The sequence below is a fragment of the Lissotriton helveticus genome, chromosome 4_2, assembly GCF_964261635.1.
Source record: "Lissotriton helveticus chromosome 4_2, aLisHel1.1, whole genome shotgun sequence".
Taxonomy (NCBI): domain Eukaryota; kingdom Metazoa; phylum Chordata; class Amphibia; order Caudata; family Salamandridae; genus Lissotriton; species Lissotriton helveticus.
This window is the reverse complement of record NC_136064.1, coordinates 1,755,572-1,781,168: the sequence shown is the minus strand read 5'-3', so window position 1 is coordinate 1,781,168 and position 25,597 is coordinate 1,755,572. Positions and strand designations below refer to the sequence as shown.

The 25,597-nt window shown below is 47.4% G+C and overlaps 1 protein-coding gene across 2 annotated transcripts in view; it reads left to right on the top strand.

The window, feature by feature from the left end:
- Window positions 1–25,597, top strand: part of LOC144752168 (uncharacterized) — a 273,397-nt gene that overhangs the window by 168,864 nt on the left and 78,936 nt on the right. For both annotated transcript variants that reach the window (XM_078640097.1, XM_078640096.1), the window contains exons 8-9: window positions 6,913–7,034; window positions 19,530–19,635. In XM_078640097.1, the coding sequence (XP_078496223.1) occupies window positions 6,913–7,034; window positions 19,530–19,635 (228 nt within the window). The remainder of the gene's footprint in view (window positions 1–6,912; window positions 7,035–19,529; window positions 19,636–25,597) is intronic.

The following is a 25,597-nucleotide window of genomic DNA, read 5'->3' as shown; positions in this document are numbered from 1 at the left end:
AAGCAACTCATAAATAAAGGCCTATTGGACAAAACGTTTTTGTAGAAATTTTCTCAGCGGGTCTTGTAGCGTGGATCATCATAGGTGAGTTGCTGTCACTTTCATGCATTTCTCTATCATTGCAGGACATGCGACACCCAGTGGCCATGGCTAACAGTGCTTCAAATTACGGAAAGCCAGTGTCTATTAAACACGGCGCCTTGATAATATTTTTTTTAAAACGATTCGTCCGCAGTCATGTTGATCATGGCATTTAAATATTGTTGTAAAGGAATATTGAAGACCTGGTTTGTGAATGGGCCTCATTATCTATGCAGGTTCCCCTCGCTCCATTCAAGCCTCTCTCCCTCCTCTGCTCTTTTCTACAGACCCCGTGGGGAGGAGGAAGTGCTCTCTTCATGACCACAAACTTTAACGCCCTCGCAATCTCCTACTTTGGCACCATTGGTGCACCGATTTTATATAATTGTCTGTGCGCGTATATGCCTTTGTTTTTAAAATAAATTAAACACTGCTCTTAGTCCCAAATCAGACACTCTATCACTGACGCTTTGGGATTTTACGGGATTATTGCCCCAGCTACCATGTCAGGGAGGGAACGAGAGAAGCACCGGGAAGCCAGCAGCTAGCCCCCTCCTCTTCTCTGTGATGGATGCAGCTAATTGCACTCAGCTCCTTCTCAGCAGAGGCTGCGAGCATCTCCCCTCCCCCTCTCCGTGCATTTTTTGTGAATGGGCCTCATTATCTATGCAGGTTCCCCTCGCTCCATTCAAGCCTCTCTCCCTCCTCTGCTCTTTTCTACAGACCCCGTGGGGAGGAGGAAGTGCTCTCTTCATGACCACAAACTTTAACGCCCTCGCAATCTCCTACTTTGGCACCATTGGTGCACCGATTTTATATAATTGTCTGTGCGCGTATATGCCTTTGTTTTTAAAATAAATTAAACACTGCTCTTAGTCCCAAATCAGACACTCTATCACTGACGCTTTGGGAGCTTACGGGATTATTGCCCCAGCTACCATGTCAGGGAGGGAACGAGAGAAGCACCGGGAAGCCAGCAGCTCCCAGTGCAGGATATGGGCTGCCACGGTATACAAAAAGAGAATGATAGTAGGAGACTTACGAGTCTCCTACTATCATTCTCTTTTTGTATACCGTGGCAGCCCATGCTACCCCCCAAATACCGATTTGAACCCTCACTCACCCTCACTCACCCTCACTCACCCTCACTCACCCACCCTCACTCACCCTCACTCACCCTCACTCACCCTCACTCACCCTCACTCACCCTCACCCACCCTCACTCACCCTCACCCACCCTCACCCTCACTCACCCTCACTCACCCTCACCCTCACTAACCCTCACCCTCACTCACCCTCACTCACCCTCACCCTCACTCACCCTCAACCCCTCACCCTCACTCACCCTCAACCCCTCACTCACCCTCACTCCCTCACCCTCACTCACCCTCACACTCACTCACCCTCAACCCCTCACCCTCACTCACCCTCAACCCCTCACCCTCAACCCCTCACCCTCACTCACCCTCAACCCCTCACCCTCAACCCCTCACCCTCACTCACCCTCACCCTCAACCCCTCACCCTCACTCACCCTCAACCCCTCACCCTCACTCTCACTCACCCTCAACCCCTCACCCTCACTCACCCTCACCCTCAACCCCTCACCCTCAACCCCTCACCCTCAACCCCTCACCCTCAACCCCTCACCCTCACTCTCACTCACCCTCACTCACTCACCCTCACTCACCCTCACTCACTCACCCTCACTCACCCTCACTCACCCTCACTCACCCTCACTCACCCTCACTCACCCTCACTCACCCTCACTCACCCTCACTCACCCTCACTCACCCTCACTCACCCTCACTCACCCCCTCACCCTCAACCCCTCACTCACCCTCACTCTCACTCATCCTCACTCACCCTCAACCCCCCACCCTCACCCTCACTCACCCTCAACCCCTCACCCTAACTCACCCTCACCCTCACTCACCCTCAACCCCTCACTCACCCTCACTCACCCTCAACCCCTCAACATCAACCCCTCACCCTCACTCACCCTCACTCACCCTCACTCACCCTCACTCACCCTCACTCACCCTCACTCACCCTCACTCACCCTCACCCTCACTCACCCTCACCCTCACTCACCCTCACCCTCACTCACCCTCACTCACCCTCACCCTCACCCTCACCCTCACTCACCCTCACCCTCACTCACCCTCACCCTCACTCACCCTCACTCACCCTCACTCACCCTCACTCACCCTCACCCACCCTCACCCACTCTCACCCTCACTCTCACTCACCCTCACTCACCCTCACTCACCCTCACTCACCCTCACTCTCACTCACCCTCAACCCCTCACTCACCCTCACTCACCCTCAACCCCTCAACATCAACCCCTCACCCTCACTCACCCTCACCCTCACTCACCCTCACCCTCACTCACCCTCACCCTCACTCACCCTCACCCTCACTCACCCTCATCCTCACTCACCCTCACCCTCACTCACTCACTCACCCTCACTCACCCTCACCCTCACTCACCCTCACCCTCACTCACCCTCACTCACCCTCACTCACCCTCACTCACCCTCACTCACCCTCACTCACCCTCACTCACCCTCACTCACCCTCACTCACCCTCACTCACCCTCACTCACCCTCACCCTCACTCACTCTCACCCTCACCCACTCTCACCCTCACCCACTCTCACCCTCACCCACTCTCACCCACTCTCACCCTCACTCACCCTCACTCTCACTCACCCTCACTCACCCTCACTCTCACTCACCCTCAACCCCTCACTCAACCTCACTCACCCTCACCCACCCTCACCCACCCTCACTCACCCTCAACCCCTCACCCTCACACAGTGCAATAGGTCTCGGAGCATTTGAGTTAGAGCTTTTAGAAATGTTTATGGCTTTTTTTTTTAATTCTTTAGCATTGGCTACAGGAAACAAAAATGCTAAAGATTTACAAAAAAACCCATAAACAATTCTAAAAGCACTAACTCTAATGCTGCGAGACCTATTGCATTTCCAATGCTTGTTTAGTTAGGTAACTACCGCAATGGTGCTGTAGGACTGCATTGCACGCTTTTACTATTGTTTCGGTGCTATTTGTGAGTCAAAAAATGTGCGGAGGATTGTGGAATTCCGATTGGCTATGATAACATTATCTAATATGGGCTCCTGTTTTTTGGCAAGCAGAATGAATAGGAAATGGTTTCGCCGAATCGACGTTGCTCTGGGGCACTGAAGAAGGCGTGGTCACTTGCAAATATTAGTCACGATTTTGCACCGCATTTATCTTTTTTAACCTCCTGCATTAGCTCTCCCACTATGGATTGCAGAGAAATTAACTTGTCAATAAGTATGGCACAGACACATTCATGAGTATTAGATGCTGGGGATGCAGATGGATTATGGGCATTTGCAAATAGTTCACCGATGGTGGAATTCAACTTTCAAAATGAGAATCAATGACTGACATATATTGAGCTAAAGTCTCCAATAAAGAGATTTGTATATCAAATGTATTGTACTGGAATTCCATGTCTTTAGCTGTGGTATTTAAAGTATTAATTAGTTGGCAAGTCCTAATGTCCAATTGGAGGTCTGCTACTCGATCGCAAGCAACCGTTGAAAATAAGTTGAAATAAGTATATTCCTTCATCTGTGTAGGACTGGTGCTGAACCCGGCCGCTGTGTTATATCGTGGGCATATCCTTTAATACAGCCAAAGGGTTGCCTAAATTATTTTCTCTTGCAGTCCATTAAGCCTCCTGTACAAGGCCGTACCTGAGGAGTACTATTACGATCTAGTTTTATTTGAAGTTCATTCTTCAGTGGCGAGCTATGTATATCATCACTTGTTACCAAAATGTACAGTTTGCCAACAGTGTGTGTTCCATTAAATTCAGCACTACTCTGAAAGTATCCACAAAGTCCATTTTCCTCGATACCATTCTGGTCTGATCCATTTTCATCTAAAATAATTTCAATAATTCTTATCAGAAACTGTAGCAACTTTATACCCTAAGTTCAGTACCATATTTAGTTTGGAAACTAATCCCAATATACCACTGCTGTCTTTCTCGCCAATCATTACCTTTATTTAACACGTCATTCTTTGTTTGTTGGTCTAAATCATTGATCATGTTGATGTCCCCATTAGCCTTCTCAAAAGACTCATGGTTTAAAAAAATAATCATAATACATATGCATACATATGTACAGGGCCTTTTGGTCAGCCCTCTTCATCTGCGGGTTTCAAGGAACATTAATGTTTACCTTCCCCACAACAGCATACGGCCTGGAATGGATAATGTCTCAGGCCACTACATCTGACTGCCTCACCCTGCAAATGATGGCTTTTTGTCTGATCTCATGTGCTCAGTCTACTGACAAAGACAACACTTCAATGCAAGGGCTGGTGGTCCTGCCCTGAGGGGTCACTTCTTTATTTCTATATTTTATCCCCAGGTGTTGTGTATATTACCCATGTTATAAAAAAGGCTTGCAAAGGCCACACCTGTTGGCTTTGCCAGTGATTGGTCATTGTTCCTACAACACATACAAACTTTGGTGCCACCTTTAACCATGGGAATCCTTGGAACTGGTCAGATGTGAAACTCTGAAATGTCTATAGAATAGCTTTCTATCAGATTTCCTCACACCTTCTCCGAGTTAATAAATGACTTGCTCCTGATGCACTATCCTAGGGACGAGCCCACAATCAGTAAGCGCATGAAAGGAGCTCGAGGACAATGAAGATACAGTGCTGCTTGCTGGGTTGATACCACTCGATGCTAAATATCAGAGACCTTAAATGGCTAATCACATGCAGAGTGTAATACCCACCTCATCCCTTGTATATTCCAATTCGGATATGTCTGTATTGTAGATCCTTCCATTGCTCTTGGTACTGGTCTCAGAAATTATAGCTGGCCTTGTAGTCCCAAGATAATCAACTTGTAGAATCTATCTGTACAAGGACTACACACAGGTCATACAAAGTGCTGTCATTAGTCCCCGAGCTCACTCAGCATTTGAATGGAAATTGAGCTAGCATGCCATGATAAGTTCGGCCGCTCCCCTTTCTTCCCATCTTCTCCTAAACAAGAGCTCTGTTAATCAATTGGTACACTTGTTGGATCTCTCTCAAGCACTTGTACACATTAAAAGGACAAGTAGCTGCACATCAAAAATGGTATCATACGCCGATGATACACAATTGGTTTTCACTTTCTCTAATAATATTGATCTAGACCAACTGAAATTTTGTGAGGATCTTCTGGCCATTTCTGACTGGATGGCGGACAATTATTTACAACTCAATGCCTCCAAAACGGAGGTGCACTTGATCGGGCACAATACACATCAATGGGATAGGCAATGGTGGACCACAGCTTTGGGCAGCCCCTCCCTACCTAAAATGGTGGTCAAGAACCTAGGGGTGCTGATAGATGAAGTCCTTTCATTCGAGCCACATGCTAAAAAAGTAGCCGGGATATGTTTTGGTCTTCTCCTTGGCCTCAATCCTATTCTGGGTTTTTTGATGCCCCAATTCGGCAAACAATTGTTCAATCTGTAGTGCAGTCGCGGCTAGATTACTGCAATGGGCTGTTACTAGGTGCAAATAAAACGGTGACTAAATTACTTCAACGGGTACAGAATGCGGCTGCACGTAACCTTTTTGGCTTACCTAAGCACTGCCATACCTCCAACCTTCTTCGTCGTTTGCACTGGCTACCAATCGAACAGAGAGTTAAGTTCAAAACTCTCTGCACCACTCATACGATTCTTCATGGCCAGGGCCCCCAAATTCTCCAGGGTTTGTGTACTACATATATTCGCTCTTGGGCACTATGCTCTGCTAACCTACATCTGGCCCGCACTACCAGGGTGCGTAGGGGTTGAGCAGGGGGGCGCTCCTCAAGGGCTTGTGCCCCAATCTTGTGGAACTCTGCCCCTATTGCCGCCCGGAGTACACAGGATCACTGGACTTTCAGAAAACTGATCCAAACGTGTCTCTTTCCCACCATTTAGCTTCCCTCTCTCTACCTCCTGTCTGATTTCCCTGGGACGCTCTGTTTTTGGGGCAGCCATGCGCATTATAAGTATATTTAACATAACATAACATTAGTTGCAAAATAACAAAAAAGAGGGCATATAAACATCTGAATTCCCCTCTCCCAATTCATTGTAAATGTTTAGAGCAATGAATGGTTCAAATAGAAATTCAGTCTGTCTTCCTCAAGATATCACCATCATTAGAGGCCCATAGTATGTGTATAGGGTGATGAACAAATCCACCTTCTTGTATGCTACTTTACATTTACTCCTTTACTGTGAAGTATAGCTTGTGATGTCTCTCAAAGGTGGTAACTGTGCTACTACATACATGCTTATTGAAGGTGCAGCTATTCTTTCTTTGTACTAGGTGGAGTGTATCACTGTATGCACATAAACCACGAAGCCAGAAGAAGTATCATTCTATTTGTTTGTTTTAATTCTACATGAAAAGTCATGCAACTCCATCCCAGTTTGATGATCTGGCACACTGTCAAACTAGGAAAAAAATGTATTGGGCTCATTTTCATTATTTCTTTTGTCCTCTGTTGAGCATTGTGTTCATTTTGTAGTAACGCAAAACACTCTTTGGTGGGGAAGTCGATTTAGTAAGCACGCTCTTTATTTATTATATTTAAAATTAATAAATAAATAAATTAAGATTTTCCATTTCTTTTAGCTCTGCTTATAGTTTATGAACAAGCCTGATGTCATTTTGTAACATAATGTAAGGGTTATTTTGATTGAATAAAGCAGAATGAAAATGTAGGAGGTGGCTCTTTATAATTTGTGTATATTTCATAGGATCACCAAGGAAGAACAGGAAATGAAGATATTGAATTTGAGAATGATAACCAGTCTGAATTTGATTCCGAATTTGCTTGTCTTGCTGCAGGCCGGTCTAAGGCTGGGCCTCCCCCAAACAGGTGAGAAGATTTAAGCAACTGTCCAAACTAATGCAAAGGCAGTGAAATGCAGGGGGTCATGTTTTGTTATAACTGTGTTGGCAATGATAATCTGCAGCCACTATCTTGTTCAATTCTTTAATAATGATAGTAGCTCCCGGGACACATCCTCGTTTTCAACCTTCTTGCATCACCTGGAACATATTTTCATTATATCGAGCGAGCTACAGTTTTCCTATATGCAAGAAAAATATCCATGTGGCACTGGCATCCTCATGGGCACAACTGTCTATATGCCGGCTTTTTGCCATCCCCAGCAAATTTACTTTTACAGTATTGACAATAGTTGTTTCTAATGAGACTTCTCCGATGATACTGGTTTGTGGACCACATTTGCTCCTGTATTATTGACCTATTAATTCGTTTGCAGATGGGTTAGTTGTAAAAGGTGTGGTGTTTGTTAATTAGTGTAGTTTTATATGCGAGTAGTCAATGAATATGTTTGTATGATAAAGTGTGTAAAACGTGGGAATGAATGCGACTTATTGGGAGTGCTTATGTGTAGTTTCTTTAAAAAAAAAATCTTTTTATTAAACAAGTTTATCATACAATATACAGACCGAGAGTTCAATATGAACATCATCTTACATTATAGCATATATCTTCTCATAGGAGTGGTCAACCATGGAGAGCTATGAGTCTTGCTCATCCATCATAATTCCCCCATTCGTGTGGGTCTGCCCGTGTACATCTATTTTGCTATATAGTGTCGCGTCTACTGTGCTTGGGTACGTCATGACTTCAGTGTTGTTCCTCTGACGTTCCTCCAGGACCATATTTTCTCCTACTTTCTAGGGCACCCTCTTGCTTTATAAATCACGTCCTCTGGCAACAATCCATATCAGCTTTCCACTCCGCCACAGACTGGGGATGTGAACCCCCCCCCCCCTCCACCCCACCTTCCATGCTGTATTTCTTTTTGCCACCCCTTTCACCAGTGCCAGCCAGATCTTAGTATGACATGGCCACTCTTCCTCTCCCTGGATCAGTAGAATCAACCACTTTGCGTTCACGGGTACCCTCACCCCCAGTGCCCCAGTCATTACACCAGTTGCATCCCGCCAGTACCTGTGGATCACGGGTCATTCCCAGAGGGTATGATAAAAGGACCCCTACGATGTACATCCTCTTGCACATTGGGGTGTCTCTACCACCCCCAGTCTGTGCAGTATGGTTCTTGGATAGTACAAACGATGTAGGATGTGTTGTTTCTAAATACTTGTGTTTCTGTGTTGTGGAAAATGTGCAGTTTATGTTTTGCCTTAGGTGTCGCAAAGCATTCCTGTCCCTAGATGAGCATTGGATATGGTGTCTGTATTTGCTTCAGAGTTATGAATAAGAGAGCAAGGCTAGTAGTACATTTCGACTGAAAACAATTTAGTTCCAAAGGCAGTAGCCTTGACCACTGTTTGCCAGTGCCTCTGTTATACCTTTAAAATCGTGACCGGCAGCTCAGGCCATATGTCTTCATGGGGGAATTGGCTGTACGGTCTGATGGCAATGTGCTTTGTTAACCCAAGCAACAAACATTTCTGAATAAGAAGCAGGCTTCTCTAGTGCTAACAGCAGACACATCTAGTGTGATTCCTAATCTGAATATCTCCAGAGGTTGCACAGACTTCATCAAATGCACCATCTGATTAAATGAGTCAAACGGCAAACATAAATTGAAAAACAGGCCTGCAGGCACATATGGTTGTGGCTCTATTGTTGCAATTAAGTTGGGGGAAGCTGTTGGCACAGAAGGTAGTACCACTGCATCATTTTCTTGAGATCACCCATGATGGCACTAAAGACTTCTACCTAACCAGAAGCAGGAGACAAAATACATTTGAATTTCCGAAATACTCTGTTGCTTCATAACTACAGAGGACACTATCCAGGAAACAACTCTAAAACATGGTAGATGAAGGATTTCTATGCCAAGAGATGTCATAATGTAGATTAACTTCAAACTTTTTAGAGGAAAGTATAACCAGAGTTTTAAAGGCAAAAATGCACAAACAAGGTAAGAGGTACTATAAAATCTTTTTTATGTGGACTATATTAAAATAACATTGAAAACAAGTAATATCAGAGGTGCAAGAAGAGGAACCTGACTTATTGATTATACCACTCCGATATCTTATGAAATATAGTGTGTGATTAACTACAGATTGGAATTCATAGACGAGAAGACAGAAACTCCTGTCGGCTTTTGGGAAATTGGAAATCAAATGATCTTTACAAGTGTGCTTGAAAGAGCAGCCACATTCTCTTAAATTGTCTGTAGAACAAAAGGGAAGATGTTATAATGGACATTCTTCACCAGCAGCACTCGTCTCAACATTTTCTCTAAATCTGGCATGTCTTTATCTGTTCATTTAAAGATTGATAAGTGATACAAGTCTGGCCCTCAGACCCCATTTATATCTGGGTAGTCCAGAAGCAGACTTGCCATGTCCTTTATTCCAAGAGCTTTTATAATCCTGCCACCTACTTGGACAAGTAAAATGCTAGAGGAAATATGTTGCAAATGCAACACCTCACTAGACCAGGCAAGAGGTCAAAGCTAGCAGAGTTTTAACTAGATCGGAACGTCCGTATCATTTGCATCTACAGATATTCAGGTTTAGAACAGAAGTAAAACAAGTATAAAATGTGCTCTTTCTCATTTTCTTTGGGTTTGTATGTTCATCGGACTATTCAAGACTGAAAAAGAAACACAGCTTTATCTTTGTGACTGCATAAAGAAAACTTGAAAGAGTTCCAAATCTGCTTTTTAGGTCTTGCCTAGCGTTGCTGCGCACATGTGTAGCTTCCACGGGCAGATTCTTTTTGATAATCAATTTTATTGATTTTAATGAATACATATTTAGCAATGAGAACATAGCCAGCTTTTCACACAATAAGTAGTGGACAGTAGCGACAAATAAAACAGGAGGGAAGAAGCCCCCCACATAGAGGAGTCCGACGAGGAACACCAGGCGACAATGTCCATAACCATGTCCATAGTAAAAATCCAAGTAATTCATTCTTCTATCATCCCAACTCATTTACCCCACACTCTTCTGAACTTTTTGGGACAACCGCGGGCAGCATACATAGGACGTTCCTGCTCTGCGCACCAATCTACTCCCCTGTGCCACTGCGTCATGGAAGGGGCCACCGGGTCCAACCAAAGGGCTGCAATATGGCGTTTAGCCACCATCAAGGCCGTGGTGAGACAAAGCTTCTTAGCCCTGCTCCTGTCCAGACCATCAGTCACCCCCTAGAGTATGTTCAGCGGGTTCAACTGGACCTCCCAGCCTAGGACCTCCGTAAGATCAGTGGTCACTAACTCCCAGTAATGCATAATATCAGGACAGAGCCATAAAATATGATAAAAATCTGCTTGGGGGCTCCGACATCAGGGACAGGAAGCATCAGGCCGGAGCCCAGAGCAATGAAGGGGCAGTGGCGCGAGATAGGATGCATGCAAATAGTATTTGAACCAACCTGAGCCGCGCAGAAGTCGTAACTATTTTAGGGGCCATCATTGCATCCCTCCAATCCGCATCATCTAATGGACCAATCCAACCCTCCCATCTATCCCGGAGAGGGGAAAGGGAATTGGGGTTGTTTATGAGAGTACGGTAAATGCGGGAGATCCTCCCCTTCCCCAAATTACTAGTCATAACCTGTGCTTCAGGCGGGCTGTATTCGGGCAAGGAGGTCCCCTCCAAGATGTGCTTGTGGAGTACATGACGCAACTGAAGATAGCGGTAAAACTCAAAGGCGTGAAGGGAGACCCGAGTCTGGAGATCCAAGAATTTGCTTGTGGCTCCCGCTCCAAACATCCCCCACCAGACCAGCAGGTGTGGTGCAGGGCAGCTCGCCAGGCCAGAAACACCCAGCGAGTAACTTCCGGCATCCCCTGGATACCCGAGAAACCCACTGCATGTAGTTCCGGGTGGTAGGCCGGATCCGCCCACCTGCCGTTGAACCAGTCATGAACGGTAAGAAGCCAGTTAGCCAAATAATAGAGATGAAGATTCGTTATGCCTAACCCCCCATCAAAGGGCGGATCCTGCAGGTATCAAGAGCCAGTCTCGGCCTTTGACCCCCCCACAAGAATTTAACGGCCACGCCATCCATTGCACAAAAACAGGACCGCGAGAAGGCAAGGGGCAGGTTTTGGAGTATATAGAGAAAACGGGGCAGAACCATCATCTTGAAGAGAGAGATCCTGCCCATAAGATTCAATGGCAACGTCTGCCATCGTAGGAGATCAGTGCGGACCCGCTTCACCAGAGGGCTGACATTGAGGGACCAGGCGAGATCCGGAAGGTGCGTCACCCAGACCCACAAGTACTTGAACTGCCAATCAAAACACTCTCTCGATAGATGAAGCGGGACCAGGACCGACTTGGCCGCGATCAATCTGAGACCAGAGACACGCTCAAAGAGGTGTAGGGCTCAGAGACACCGAGGCCCTGAGCAGGCTGGATCCGACAAAAAGATCATGACGTCGTCGGCGTAGAGGGCAATCTTGTCCTCTGCCAGACCAGGCCAGTGGCACCCCGTGGACGAGAGAAGCAAAGGGCTCCATCGCTAGGGCGAATAAGAGAGGTGAGAGGGGGCAACCTTGCCTCATGCCTCTCCCAGTGGGGAAGGGACCCAAGAGGGCTCCATTAACCATCACCTGGGCCCGGGGCTTGCGATATAGGGTCTTGAACAAGTTGCGAAAGGGGGGCCTAAAGCCCATTTCAGACAGCACCTCCTCCAGATACCGGAATCGAATGCTTTCTCGAAATCCACGAGGAGCAACGAAGGATAGGGAGTTAGTTGGTGTTGATGCGCCAGAGCAAGGTAGAGTCGTCTGAGGCAGTGCCTGGTATCCCGATCGGGCATAAAGCCACATTGGTCCACGTGGTCAAATGTGCTCAGATAAGGGTGTATGCGCTGTGCCAAGACTGACGCAAATATTTTGAGCGAGTTGATAAGTGAAATAGGGCCATGACAGGGGGGCTGAGACTTAGGAATCACCACAATGTTGGCCAAATTCAGGATGAAAGAAGCCGCGGTCCACCGCCTCTCTGTACAGTGCCAAGAGATGGGGGAACAGCGTATCCCGGTAAGACGTATAGACTCCTGCAGGAAGCCATCCGGCACCGGCGTCTTAACCCCGCCATGCGGGTTATAGCGTCACTGATTTCTTCGGGAGTAATCGGGAGATCAAGGCCCCGCGCCTCAGCGTCGGTGAGCCGCGAGAGGGGGAATCTCTCACTCTGGAGGAGCTCCGAGAGAGCAATGTCTGGGGGTTGGTCAGAATACAAGTAAGAATACTATGAAGCATAACATTGGGCCACCGCCATGGTGGCGTGATGACTCATCCCCTGAGAGTCCATCACCTCGGGAATAATACGGTTAGCCATGGCATAAGTGGCCGAGCGATGGAGGAGCTTCCCATTTTTATCTCCCCATCCATACACCCGCGCCACAGAGGACCTCCACAACAGCTTAGTGGACTCCATGGAGGCCTGGCTAAGCTCATCCCTAAGGAATGTGAGCTTCCGATCCTGAGCCTCTGTTCGGTCTTCAGGCGATGGGCCTCCAGCCGGGCAGCTTGGGTCTCCAGAAGCGTAAGCTGGGCCCCCTGTTTCGCACGTTGGAGCTTAAGTTGGCCATTGGAATACCCGTAAATTGTTGCCTTAGCGGCCTCCCACAAGGTACCAGGGAACGAAACAGAGTCTTGATTAATGGGAAAATAGTGACGCAGTTCAACCCCTACAAGCTTCCGGAAATCCTTGTTCTGGAGAAACCAGGCGTTAAGCCGCCAGACTGGGCGTGAAGAGGCCGGGAGACTTCCTATGTGCATAGAAACTGGGGAGTGATCCGATATGCCTCTGGGAAGGATAACAATGTCCTGGATCAATCGACAATCCAGAGCCGGAAGAAACAGATAGTCTAACCTGGCCTGTGTATGGTGGGCAGTCGATGTATGAGTGAACATCCGAGTAGCCGGTTGCCAGAGCCGCCAGGCGTCTCCCAACCCCAGGGTCGCAGCCCAGTGCGAGAGGAGTGAGGAGTGGGAAACCCGAGAGACAGAAGGGACTGTAATAGAGTCAAGGTTCGGGTCCATAACCGCATTGAAGTCCCCCCCACTACTGTGGTCCCTGGGGGTAGGGCAGCTACCAGTGGAGCAAGGCGCCTGAGCGTGGAGGCCAGCAGGGACAGGGGAGAGTAGACCGCTATCAGATTCAAGGGTTGGGTTCCGATGCACCCCTCCAAAATAACAAGCGGATCGTGGATGACTGTACGTTCGACAAAAGGAAGAGCGCGGCGCAGCAGGACCGCCACCCCGCGAGACCCCCAGAGTGCTAAATCCCACCATACCCATAGCGTTCCAGAAAGGGGCAATGGTTGCCTTCCAGGTAAGTCTTCTGAAGCAGCAATATGTCTATATTGTGCCGCTGGGCATAGCGCAGGACTGCAGTCCGCTTTACCTTATCCAGTAGGCCATTAACGTCCATGACACAATATGAAGGGAGGTAAGACTTGTTTGGTGGTCGGACATGGAGAGGCTGAGGTAATGATCGAGCGCCCAGCATGCGGAGACCGTAGTGGTGCCAGCGCGTGGGGTATGAGACTAGAAGGACAATGTCAATCACTGTGTGGATGTCGCAAGATGAGGCAATATTGCTGGTAAAAGAACAACAAAAAACAAACAATAAAACCCCGGACAACGGTCCCCCCACCCAAACCCAAGCCCCCCCTCCCTCCCCTATACTTCAGGAACGGAAGCATCTGTCGCTCTAACAGTGGAAACTAGCAAAAAAACAAACTAAAACGCTCGGGACTGGGAAATGTGGAGGACCCCTCCTCATTGCAGGATGTGTGTAGATGAGCCCATCTAATGTTGGAGTAGCGATGAGATGAGCCGCCATCTCCGGCCGCGGAGCCAAGTCCGACAGGCTCAAGCGGGAACCCTGGTGAGCATTGGGCTGCACGACAGGTCAGTGTCGCGGAGGTCCAGCTGTGAAGGCCGGGGCGAGGTGTTCTCAGCGTCCAGGCGACTCGAGGAGCCAGACCGCTGAACCATTGAGGGCTCACCAGGAGGCGGGCCGGCTGCCGAGAGGAACCCAGCAGAGAGTCCGAGCGGGCCCGCCTCTGGCCACGGCGTCGTCGGGAGCGGTTGCGCTGGGGCCGGGTGCCAGGAACCCCCTGGATGCCCGACCCACCAGGCACTCCTCCAGCTGATGGAGGTCAGTCCCCGGCCCGCAAGGGACGCTCCTCTTTGGCCCAAGTCCAAGCCTTCTCAGAGGTATCAAAGAATAGGGTCTTGTTGGAGCACACCACTCGCAGGTGTCCCGGAAAAAGGAGCCTGTACTGTATGTTTAGGGCACGCAGCTTTTGCTTAACTTCCCCAAACGAGCGGCGCTGACCCTGGACCTCCCGAGTATAGTCCGGGAAAACCATGATGGTGTGATTTTTGTAGCGAAGACTCTGCTGCTTGTGGGCCTCGTCCAGGATGGAATCACGATCCTTGAAGTTGAGAATTCGCATGATGATGGGCCTGGGGGTCGCTCCCGGAGGCGGTCTAGGGCTGAGGGAGCGGTGTGCTCGCTCAATCGCGAAACACGGGGAGAGGGAGCCCTCGATGATCCATGAGTGAAGCCACTTGGCTACGAAGTCTGCTGGGCGGCCCTTCTCCACTCCCTCCGGAAACCCCACCAGGCGAAGGTTATTGCGGCGGGACCTATTTTCTGCGTCCTCTCCCCTCCGATGAAGCTCCCGAGTGTGAGACTGAAGCCGGGCGACCTGCTCCTTAAGCTGCCGGACATCATCCTCCACCGTGGAGATGCGCGACTCTGTCTCCGTGATCTGGGCCACCACATTCCTCAGGGCCTGCCGGATGAGGGTGATGTCCACTCTGACCTCAGCGATCTTACGCTCCATGGAGGACTGCGAGGTATGTATCGCCTCAAGAATAGTTGTCAAGTCTGTAGCCAGTGGGGCCTCCTTGTCCATGGGTCCCCCTACCGCCCCAGCATCCGTGGTAGTAAAGTGGCCGGGGTTCTAGGCCCGTCACGACCCATGGTTGTCATACAATGATGTCGGAACCCTACAGACCCGGTAGCGTGTCTCCACGGCAGGGGCCACCAACCAAGGTCAAAGGACGTGCAGTCAAAGCGCGGGTCAATTCAGCCACCTCCAAGGAGGTCCCAGAGCCGAAGTGAGGTCTTCAGGACCTCAGACCGCACCCGACTCCCTCAGGGCAAAGCAAGACAAGACAGTGAGGCGGCAAAGGAGATGTCCAGTCAGTCACCACTCCACGTGGTTGGTGCAGGCGAATGGATCCTCGCTGGGCTCCAGGCGCAGCGGGAGGCAGCACCCACCCAGACCCAGCGTCCAAGGCCTCTGCACGGAAGGATCAACAGGACCGCCTCGCACCCACGGCACCACTCAGACACAGCAGCAGGGGTGTCCAGAAGCCACCAGAGCACAGACAAGACACAGGATGGGGAGCAGAGAACCTCCAGGGCCCAAGCGCCGCCGCACCTCCGTCCCAAATTCTGGTTCCCGCCGTCCGAGGTGACGGCCGATCCGGTAATACACAGCAACTCGGCCGCGGGTGGAGGTCGTTAGACAGCCTCGCGCCCGCGGCACCACTCAGTCAGGGCAGCAGGGGGGGTCCAGAAGCCGCCAAAGCCCGCGTGGGCAGGACACCAGGACGAGGCAAGCAGCCTCCAAACTGCTGCGGCCCACCAAAGGCAGCTGCTCCCCAAGGACCTCTTAACTTGGGCCAGCAAATGTATTCAGAGCCTAGGCGGCTCAACCCCCGGCGACAGACAGTCACCATGTTACCTCGAGCCATCCGGCAATCAGCAGCACACACCGGTGCCTGGAGTACCCGCAGGCAGGACCCCACGCAGGTAAGTGGCAAGGGGAGCTAGGCGTCTGAGTTTCAGGGCCGGACGGCGACCACGACGGGCAGATTGAAGGCGGATAGCGGAGGGGTCCAGGAGCACACTTAATGTGCGGCTGACATCTTAGCCCGCTTGGCCACGCCCCCGCTCGGGCACAGTTATTGCTAATGAGGAGTTTTAGAAAAGGGCTTGAAGCCCGCCCCTTATTTCCATTGGCTGACGTCACCGTTTATGCTAAATGGTGGCCTGCCATTGGAAATAAGCTTTCTGGGGTGCCTCCTTTTGGCTTTTTTGTCCGGCCCATCCGGACTGGATGACCTGCTTCACGGTTGTCGTGAAGCAGTTTCTTATCGCAATGAGGCGTGTTATGTAAACAAGCCGTGCGATCCAGTCCAGATGGGCCGGACAAAAAAGGAGACATGGCGCCGCTTGTTTATTTTTTTTGCATCTCGCTTTCACTTTAAAGTGAAAGCGTGATGCAAAAATAAACAGCGGGAATGGCGAGCGCTTGTTTAAGTAGTTAAAGCTCTGCCCATAGCAATAAAGGTAAAATTGAACAATGTAGCAGTAAAAACAGTACAAGGGAGGCCGAACATGGTCACGTGACCTGAGCACTAGCTAAATTATGGCAACCAATGGGATGGGCCAGTTATCTGCCCATGTGACCAGGGTTGTACGAAAGTCTTTGCAAGCCATAGAAACAAGACAACTGTTGGTTGAAAAAGACTGAGGTGATTGTAAGGAGAGCTGAGATTGGAGAATCGCAGGCTGCGTGGGTCTCAGTTCTAGCTTTGTATACACAGGATAGCTTTGGCCCTTTAACAATGGATGGGCGGCGCCCTGCAGCTGGATGTGACACTCAGTGATATACAATTAAGTACTGCCAAATTTGGCCATGAATTCCTCAACGACATGCCCTAGACTTCTTGGACTTTGGTGAGGCGATAGGTAAGCAGAGCTCCCCGCTGCACTCCTGGAGGTTGTTGCAAAGTTTGGCTGCTGAGACGGATTGGGCAGAGACAGCATGCCCAGTTCTTTGGTGCCGCCTTGTCGCTTCCCTAGTGGAGTGCTGTTTCCTCTTCGCGAAATCTTGGCCGTTCACATGCAGTAAACAAAGTTCTCTGTATACGTTACAGTTCTTTATAATATATATTGAGTAAATTATCTCGGGTGCTGGCGGTATCGCAGGCGTGGGAGAGTGATGCTTTTTCTTTGATAAGTTGCTGGGTTTCAGCTGTGCAGAGTCGGTCGTCTCTTGCTCTAGTTTAGTTGTGATGAGAGCCATGGTCAATTAAGTATGCTAAACTGAGACACCCACCCCCTGAAACAATGTGTTAATTGACCTTAGAATTGGCAATCAATCAATCATAGCATTTGTAAAGTGCACTACTCACGCGCGAGGGTTTCAAGGCGCTGAGGGGAAGGGTGCCGTTATTGCTCGAAAAGCCAGGTCTTGAGTAGCCTCCTGAAGGCGAGAAGGTCCTGGGTCTGCCATAGGAGGATGGGGAGGGTGTTCCAGGTTTTGGCGGCGAGGTGGGAGAACGATCTGCCGCCTGAGTTCGCTCTTCGGATGAGGTGTACGGTGGCGAGGGCAAAGTCGGCGGAGCGGAGCTGGCAGTTCGGGGTGTAGAAGGTGTGAGGTATGGCTGTAGGCTGTTGAGGTATGTCAGTCCGGTGTTGTGGAGTGCTTTGTGTGTGTGGGTGAGGATCTTGAAGGTGATCCTCTTGTTGACGGGAAGCCAGTGTAGGTCTTTTAGGTGGGGTGTCATGTGGCTGCGGCGAGGTATGTCGAGGATCAAGCGTGCGGAGGCGTTCTGTATGCGTTGTAGCCGTTTCAGGAGTTTTGCCGAGGCTCCCAGGTAGAGGGCGTTGCCGTAGTCTAACCTGCTACACGCGGTTGTAGAGATTAACTGTATGCCAAACACTGTAATTTGCTGAAAAGTCATACTTTGAAAGAGAAAAGACACGGTAGCAGAGTTCCCCTTCACAGATTTGACATTCCCAAAATGTTTTGCTGTGCACTCAGAAACTAAATATCGTTGTGGAAGTGTGATCTGCGAATCTGTGGCTCTCGCAGTGACAGCACTGTGCAAAATTGCCCCAGCAACTTGTCTCCTTCCTCCCCCCGCCTCCACAACCATTTTACTATGCTAGGCGATTCATTTTGGTAGTATTTTTTAAATGAGGTAAAAATTATAATCAGTGCAAGCAGGGGTGGCGATATCCTCTGAGGACTTTCAATACAGTCTATATTCTAATATGGAGACACACAACTATAATCCATTTATTTAAATAAGCTTAATATTGAAATAAAGGCTTGATAAGACACCTAGGTGTTTAGCTTGTGCGCATGAGCAAAAACAAGCATTGAAAATGCAATAGGTCTTACCTTTGATTAAGTTAAAGCCATTTGCTTTGCTAATGATATTGTATAGCAAAGTAAATGGCTTCAACTTGATGAAAGGCGAGACCTATTGCATTTTCAATGCTTGTTCTTTATTGCTAATAAACATGTTCCGTCTGTTTCTGTATCCTATTTTTGATGACTTTAGGACTCTATGCGATTTACCACTGCTCAACAATAGTAAAGTATCTGTTCTCCCCTCCTAAAATATATGCTATACATTTAAAAACTCTATTAGACTTATTTAAATTCCATGTATGCCTATTGTTGATAAAGCCTAAAGTGCAACTATTGCATGGAAAGTGAATTGACACGTGGGCTGCAGTGTATATTTACACCTCATACATACTCGACAAAAATATTTTTCGGTCAGGAACACCTCTATGCTCTGGCTACGCTGCCATTTACATGCAAATCAGTGACACCTGACACGGGGAAAAGGCTTTTCCATGTAGGAAAAGCATGTTATATATATTCATATGTTACCCCCTAACGTGTGGTTAGTGTGCCCTCACAGTGAAATAAATGTCAAAAACTATTTCACTTTGTAGGCCTATCTAGGCTTTTTCCTAATAGGTGCATATGGGATTAAATCTTTATTCCCCACTTGTGCTCTTGAAAGGGCTAGCAAATTCTTCAAATAAATGTTCTGTTCTGTTTTTAAAATCTCACTTAATCGTGATATAAGGTTTTTGATAACTTAAGCAGAAACATAACTTTGTAAAAATGTACTTTAGGCTGCCTTAGCCCTTATTCAGTTGTTTGGCTAAATAAAGACACTAAGTGCCAGTCTCTTTTAATGGGAGTAATTTCAAGGTGAGAAGACTTTACATTTATCACTATAAAATGCATTGAGACATACCAGTAGATATCTTGCGTATACAACTTTTGAACATACTGTGGAATGGGTATATAAGACTTGTTACAGCACAATATAGGGCGAAGAAAGCAGTATGCACAAGATACTTTGTAGTGCTCACTCTCTACATCTAGCCTTCTGCTGTTTTACTAAGGTGACAGATTGCTGGTCGGTAAGTATTGTTATAATTTAGAGTAGTTTTCAATTACAAAGTGGAATCTGCTTCCTTTTGCCTTTAATTGTTTGTTACATCTGACATTTGCCATCTGTATACCCAAATCGGTCTGTTTGCTTTGCACCAGGAAGCTAGCTGGAACCATTGACGTGATTGGAGGGCAGTCTGGCAACATCAGGCGGGTAGAAGGAAGACGCAGAGACAATCATCCTTCTGGGGAAAATGCAATTCAGGTATATCATATTGTTGTGAGTAAGGTAACGGCGTCTACGAGAATGGTGAACGTCATATCATTATTACCTGTTTGAGGTCAGGGGGTACCTCATTTAGATAGAGATCATTATGACCTAAATCTTTAATTTGTAAAAATGTATAATTCCATCACTACCCACAATGGAGACAATAGGCTTGTTCTGCACTTCTTGAAGTTAACCTTGCTAAGTTCTTCCACTGCCCTCTTTTATTCATTTCTACATTGATAACGTTTCATGACTATCTCATACTGAAGATCAGTGACTGCTAAGCCTAAGCGTTCCTTCTTCCTCCGTTCTAACTTGATGCATATTTCTGACTTGTCAATCTTGAATGGCTCCCATATGTTGAACATGACCATTTCTTCAGGGCTGTTCAGTTTGAAATATGTATTGATCTAGTTCAGCGGATGAGGTACATTCCAATGATACAGCTCTGTGTGTTGGGGCTCCTGATTGGATAACCATGGGCATAGGCAGGCCGGCTGAGTTTAATGTTGCAGATCAACAGGCTGATGAGTGCAGTTAAGTGGCAGTGGAAAGGATGCTGCAGGATTGGCATCATTTAATGGGTCACAAGCACAAAGTAGGAAGAGAATTTGCACTAGGCAACCACTTCTTGGAAGAATATCCCAAAAGTGGTTGGCTAAATTGTATTTCCTCAAGGACGTTTTATGATCAGCGTTGTGCTTTGTCTCTCCTCCCCCTCGAGGCATTGCGCATGTCGAGCGCATTGTTCCTTGGAACTTTTTTTCTGCCATTGGGCTCAGACGGACTGCATCAAAGGTCTGCAGAATTCAATGCCACATGGCCTATGGGAAAAATAACGCGGATTGAAAGATCGACTACACACCTGGAAAGACTTCCCGGCATCTAAACAAAAGTTGACAGTCTCCAGGTGATGGAGACAAAGAAATAACTATTCCCACTGTGCCCTCGGTGTGGAGCCATGTACGCCCATTCCGACGCACAAAATTATGTAATTTGTGCCTGTCTCTGGAGCACAAGGAAGAACAGTGCACTGCTTGTGCATTGTTCAAGAATAGGAAAACTCTTTGGACATGACAAGATCGATGTCTTGCACATATTATGGACCACACAGCTGAGACAGAATTCAACCGTGACAGCGGCACGGACAGCGAGGCCATTCATCCGATAGGACGCAGGATGGTCATAGCCAGCCCACACTACCAATATGTCCAATATGTCATCAGGTGACGAACATGCAGCGGTGCAGGCTAGCCTTAAGGAAGTATAAACAGGAAATTAAAACTACACAATCCAACTACTTCCAGATAAAAATTAGCTCAGCGGCCAATGCGCCTAGAGACATTTTTAAAATATTCAAATCTCTTGTTACCCCCCCTGTTCCTACAGCTGACCCTGGCCAAGCTATTACACGCTGTAATGAACTTGTTAATTTCTTTTCCACAAAGTTGGCTAGTATATTTTCATCCTTTCAACACCCTCCCACTGAATCTACCTTATTCCCTTATGTGGGCGTAACTGAGCTCAAGCAATTTGCCCCGACTACCAAGATGCTTCTAAAAAATCTAAAATCTGGTTCTCCTCTAGATCCTGCACCTCCAACCATATTGAACCTGGTGTCCGATACTGTGAGCCCAGTGATTCAGGAGGTGATTAACTCCTCCTTAGCATCAGGCATCGTGCCTTCTTCCTGGAAACAGGCAAGAGTTAGGGCCTTGCTAAAGAAGCCCAATCTTAATCGGGAAGACTGGGCAAACTACCGACCTATATCTCTTTTGCCAACTATTAGCAAACTTGCTGAGAAGCATGTAAATTCCGTGCTCTCTTCCTTCTTAGAGGATAGTAACTCCCTACACCCCACACAGACAGGTTTCAGAAGCAAGCAGGGTACTGAAACAGCCTTGATCACAGTGGTGGAAGAAACAAGGAAGATCATGGACAGTGGAAGTTGTGCGGCCATACTACTTTTAGATCTCAGCGCGGCCTTTGACACCGTGAATCATTCCATTCTGATTCAGAGGCTAAGAGATGTAGGTGTCACGGGCCAGCGCTTAACTGGCTGTGCTCCTTCCTGTCCGACAGGTCGTTTGCGGTGGTTGAGGACAATGTATCCTCCCCCCAAATGCGTCTACAGTGTGGTGTTCCCCAGGGTTCATCCGTCAGCCCCACCTTATTTAACATATATATGAGGCCGTTGGCTGAGGTGGTGTTGCCCTGGGGGGTACAACTGGTGACGTATGCAGACGACACCCAGCTCATCATCTCCTTGACTACTCAAGCCGCCCTGTTGGATAATCTTTCCACCTGCCTTGACAAGATCCATGAATGGATGGATAAATCCTTCTTAAAGCTAAACGGTGCGAAAACGGAGGTGATGATGCTGGGATACAACCCACCCACCACTGTTGAAAATTGGTGGCCTGCCAGCCTTGGCCAGCCGCCCCCACCAAAGGAGCAAATCAAGAGCCTGGGGGTCTGGCTAGACCCAGCTCTGAACTTTGCTGTACAGGCCCGGAAGGTAGCAGGTACCTGCTTCGCTCTGATCAGGCTACTGAGAAAAATTGTTAAGCTCCTTCCTTTTGAAGCTAGGAAGATCATGGTGCAAGCGCTGATCTTATCACGCCTAGATTATGCTAATGCACTATACCTCGGGACTCCTCTAGGGACAGTTAAAATTCTTCAGACAGTACATAATTGTGCAGCACGAATGCTGTTGAATGTCCCACGAAGGTCATCCGCTAAGCCTGGATTGCGCCAGCTTCACTGGCTACCAGTGCAACAGAGAGTGGAATTTAAAGCCTTGACTATGGTACACAAGGCAGTCAATAAAATCGGACCAGCACTTATTCAATCAATGTTCTGCCCATATAACCCCAAGTGGACTCTGAGATCCAATAACAAAAATTTGCTAGTGGTTCCCAAAACAAGGAGAGTGCGTACGGGGGGGGAGACGCTTTTCCTTACAAGCCACAAATGTATGGAACAAGCTCCTCGAATCAATCAGAATGGAAGCAAACCATTTAAGATTTAGAAAGTTGCTAAAAACCTTCTTGTTCGCTTAAACCTCAGAGAACTGAATGAGTTTAAAGCGCTGGGATGCCTCCGGGTAGCCATGCGCTATACAAATGCGTAATTCATTCATTCATTCATTCATTCAGTCCACGTTTCCAACTACCGTCTTGGGACCAAAGACAAAGATGACTCTACATATCATGAGCACTCTTACCCCCTAAGAAATGACTACACATCACCACTGCTACTACCCTGTCATGGTGGGCCATTACCTGCAGGTTCAGGCCGACACCGTGACCAGGCCTCGGAGCCAAGAAGGCTCAAGAATATTCTCGATCCCGATAGGCAGCCAGACCACAACAAGAAGTCGGTTTTGGCACGCTGCCGGCCCCTAAAAGTAAATCAGCACTGACCGAGCCTTCGGCATCAAGCCATCACTTGGAACAGACAAAAACATTGGCACCAAAGAGTTCCAAGAAACAGACATCGGGACCGAAAAAGCGCTCGGAATCCAGTGCAACGGAACTGAAACACACTTGGGAACTGAGGGCTGCAAAACATCATGGACATTCTTCTAAACAGAAGAAAATCCATGGCTCTGATGTTTCAACACCACAAACTGTTTCTAAAGACGAGACACGCCAGACTCTTAATCAGGCCTCATGTGTATATCTTTTACATTGCTAAGATACTGCTACTGTTGATTGGCACCACAAAGTATTTTCAGTATCACTGTAAAGTAATCTTATTGTTTTTGCAGACACATTCTTACTGTGCCTGAAAAGTATTGCTATTTTAAACGGGTACTTACCTGCAAATGAGTTTCTCTTGGAGCTAAAATAAAAGTAGCAAAGTAATATTATTATACAAATCAATTGGTCTTGCATTCAGTCTTTGAGTGTGTGTTTCAGGGACACTGGACAGCACAACAGCAGGTTCTACACATCAAAATGTTAGAACTACTGGCCATTTCAATAGCTCTCAAAGCAATCCTCACAGACATAGCAGGGGAAACTTTCCTTTTACACACAAACAATATGACTGCAATGTATTAAATTTAGAAACAGGGGGATCCCTTCCGTACAATGATCCCAATTGGCACAAACGATATGGAATGGGTGTGCAGTCACAACAACGACCTCCTAGAACAATACATACCAGGGAAGGACAACACAATTGCAGACCTCCTCAGCAGGACACACCAGCAGGTTCACAAGTGGGAAATGCACAGCACGTTTTTACAAACATACTTCCAATGGTGGGGAACCACCACAATAGAACTGTTCGCAACAAAAGAAAACGCAAAACATCAAAGCTTCACATCCAGACATCCACACCCACAATTCCAAGGGCAATGCTTCATGGATGAACTGGTCAGGGATATTTCCATATGCTTTTCTTCTGTGGTCAGGAAACTCAACACAGACTTCAATTACTTTAATTCTGATTGCACCCACCTGGACTCGTCAACCATGGTACACAACACTATCGGAGCTCTCCCTACACCCTCTTGAGAAGCTACCCAATTATCCAAATCTTCTCACACACAGCAAGGGCATTGTGACACCTGCCAATCCTCAGCAGCTTAAACTTACAATCTGGCTCCTGAGGTCTTAGAATGTAGATACCTCAGTCTACCTGACAAATGTTTGACTATTCTCAAAGAGGCAAAAAGACCTACCACAAGGTCTTGCTATGCGGCAAAATGGAAGCGTATTGTGCATTATTGTACAACACAGCACGTTAACCCATCTTCCCAACAGAACAACAACTAATATGTTACCTGTTACATTTACAAAAGTCACAGCATACACCTCATTACGCGCACATTTCGCTGCTATTGAAGCCTATTTACAAAACAGGAAACACTAGTCACTTCTCTGCATTCCTGTGATCAAAGCCTTCATGGAAAGATTAAAAAGAGTCATTCCACCACGTACACCTAATACCAGTGTGGAATCTATACATTGTCTTAACACGGCTTATGGGGCCACCATTTGAGCCACTACATAAATGCCACCTACAATTCTTAACATCTTAACATGGAAAGTAGCTTCCCTCGTAGCGATAACATCCTTAAGAAGGGTCCGCGAAATACATGCACTCACAGTCGAAGAACCTTACTTCCAAATGCTCTCAGCCAAAGTGCATTTACGCACTAACCCTACATTTTTACCCAAGGTAATTTTTCTTTCTATTTATATCAAACCTTGGTGTCACCAGTTTTCTTTCCAAAACCTCAAACTATTGTAGAATGTGCTTTATATACACTAGACGTTAAAAGGGCACTTATGTAATGCGTGAAACGTACTAAACCCTTCAGAAAAACAAAACAGCTCTTTGTTTTTCTTTCAAATCCAACCAAAGGAAGCACTATAGCCAAAACAGGTATAGCAAGATAGTTTATTAAATGCATCCAAATATGTTATGCAAAAGCTAAAAGGACACCAACAACTGTGCCAAGAGCTCATTCAACTAGAAAAAAAGGATCAACCATGGCCTTTTTAGGAAATGTCTCTCTAAAGGACATTTACAAAGCGACAAGATGGATAAACCCACACACTTTCACAAAGCATTATTGTGTGGATGCTCAATCAAGACAACAAACTCTATTAGGATAAAAAGTCCTTCAAATATGATTTCATAAAACCACACCATCTTCTACCTAAAGCCACCGGGTGATGGGGTACTGCTTTACAGCCTCTCTATTGCATGTTTATTGGCAGCCAACACATGCTACGAATGGATCATGTTACTTACCTTGTGAGCATCTATTTGTAGCATGTAGTGCTGCAGATTCGCATGCACCCTCCCGCATCACCGGCAGGTATTAGATGGTGACAAAATACCTACAGACACAGTTTGTCTAACAACTAACTCTTACTAAGCAGACTATATCCTCACTCCATTCATGGTAAGGGGAAAACAAACTTTCTAAGGAGCA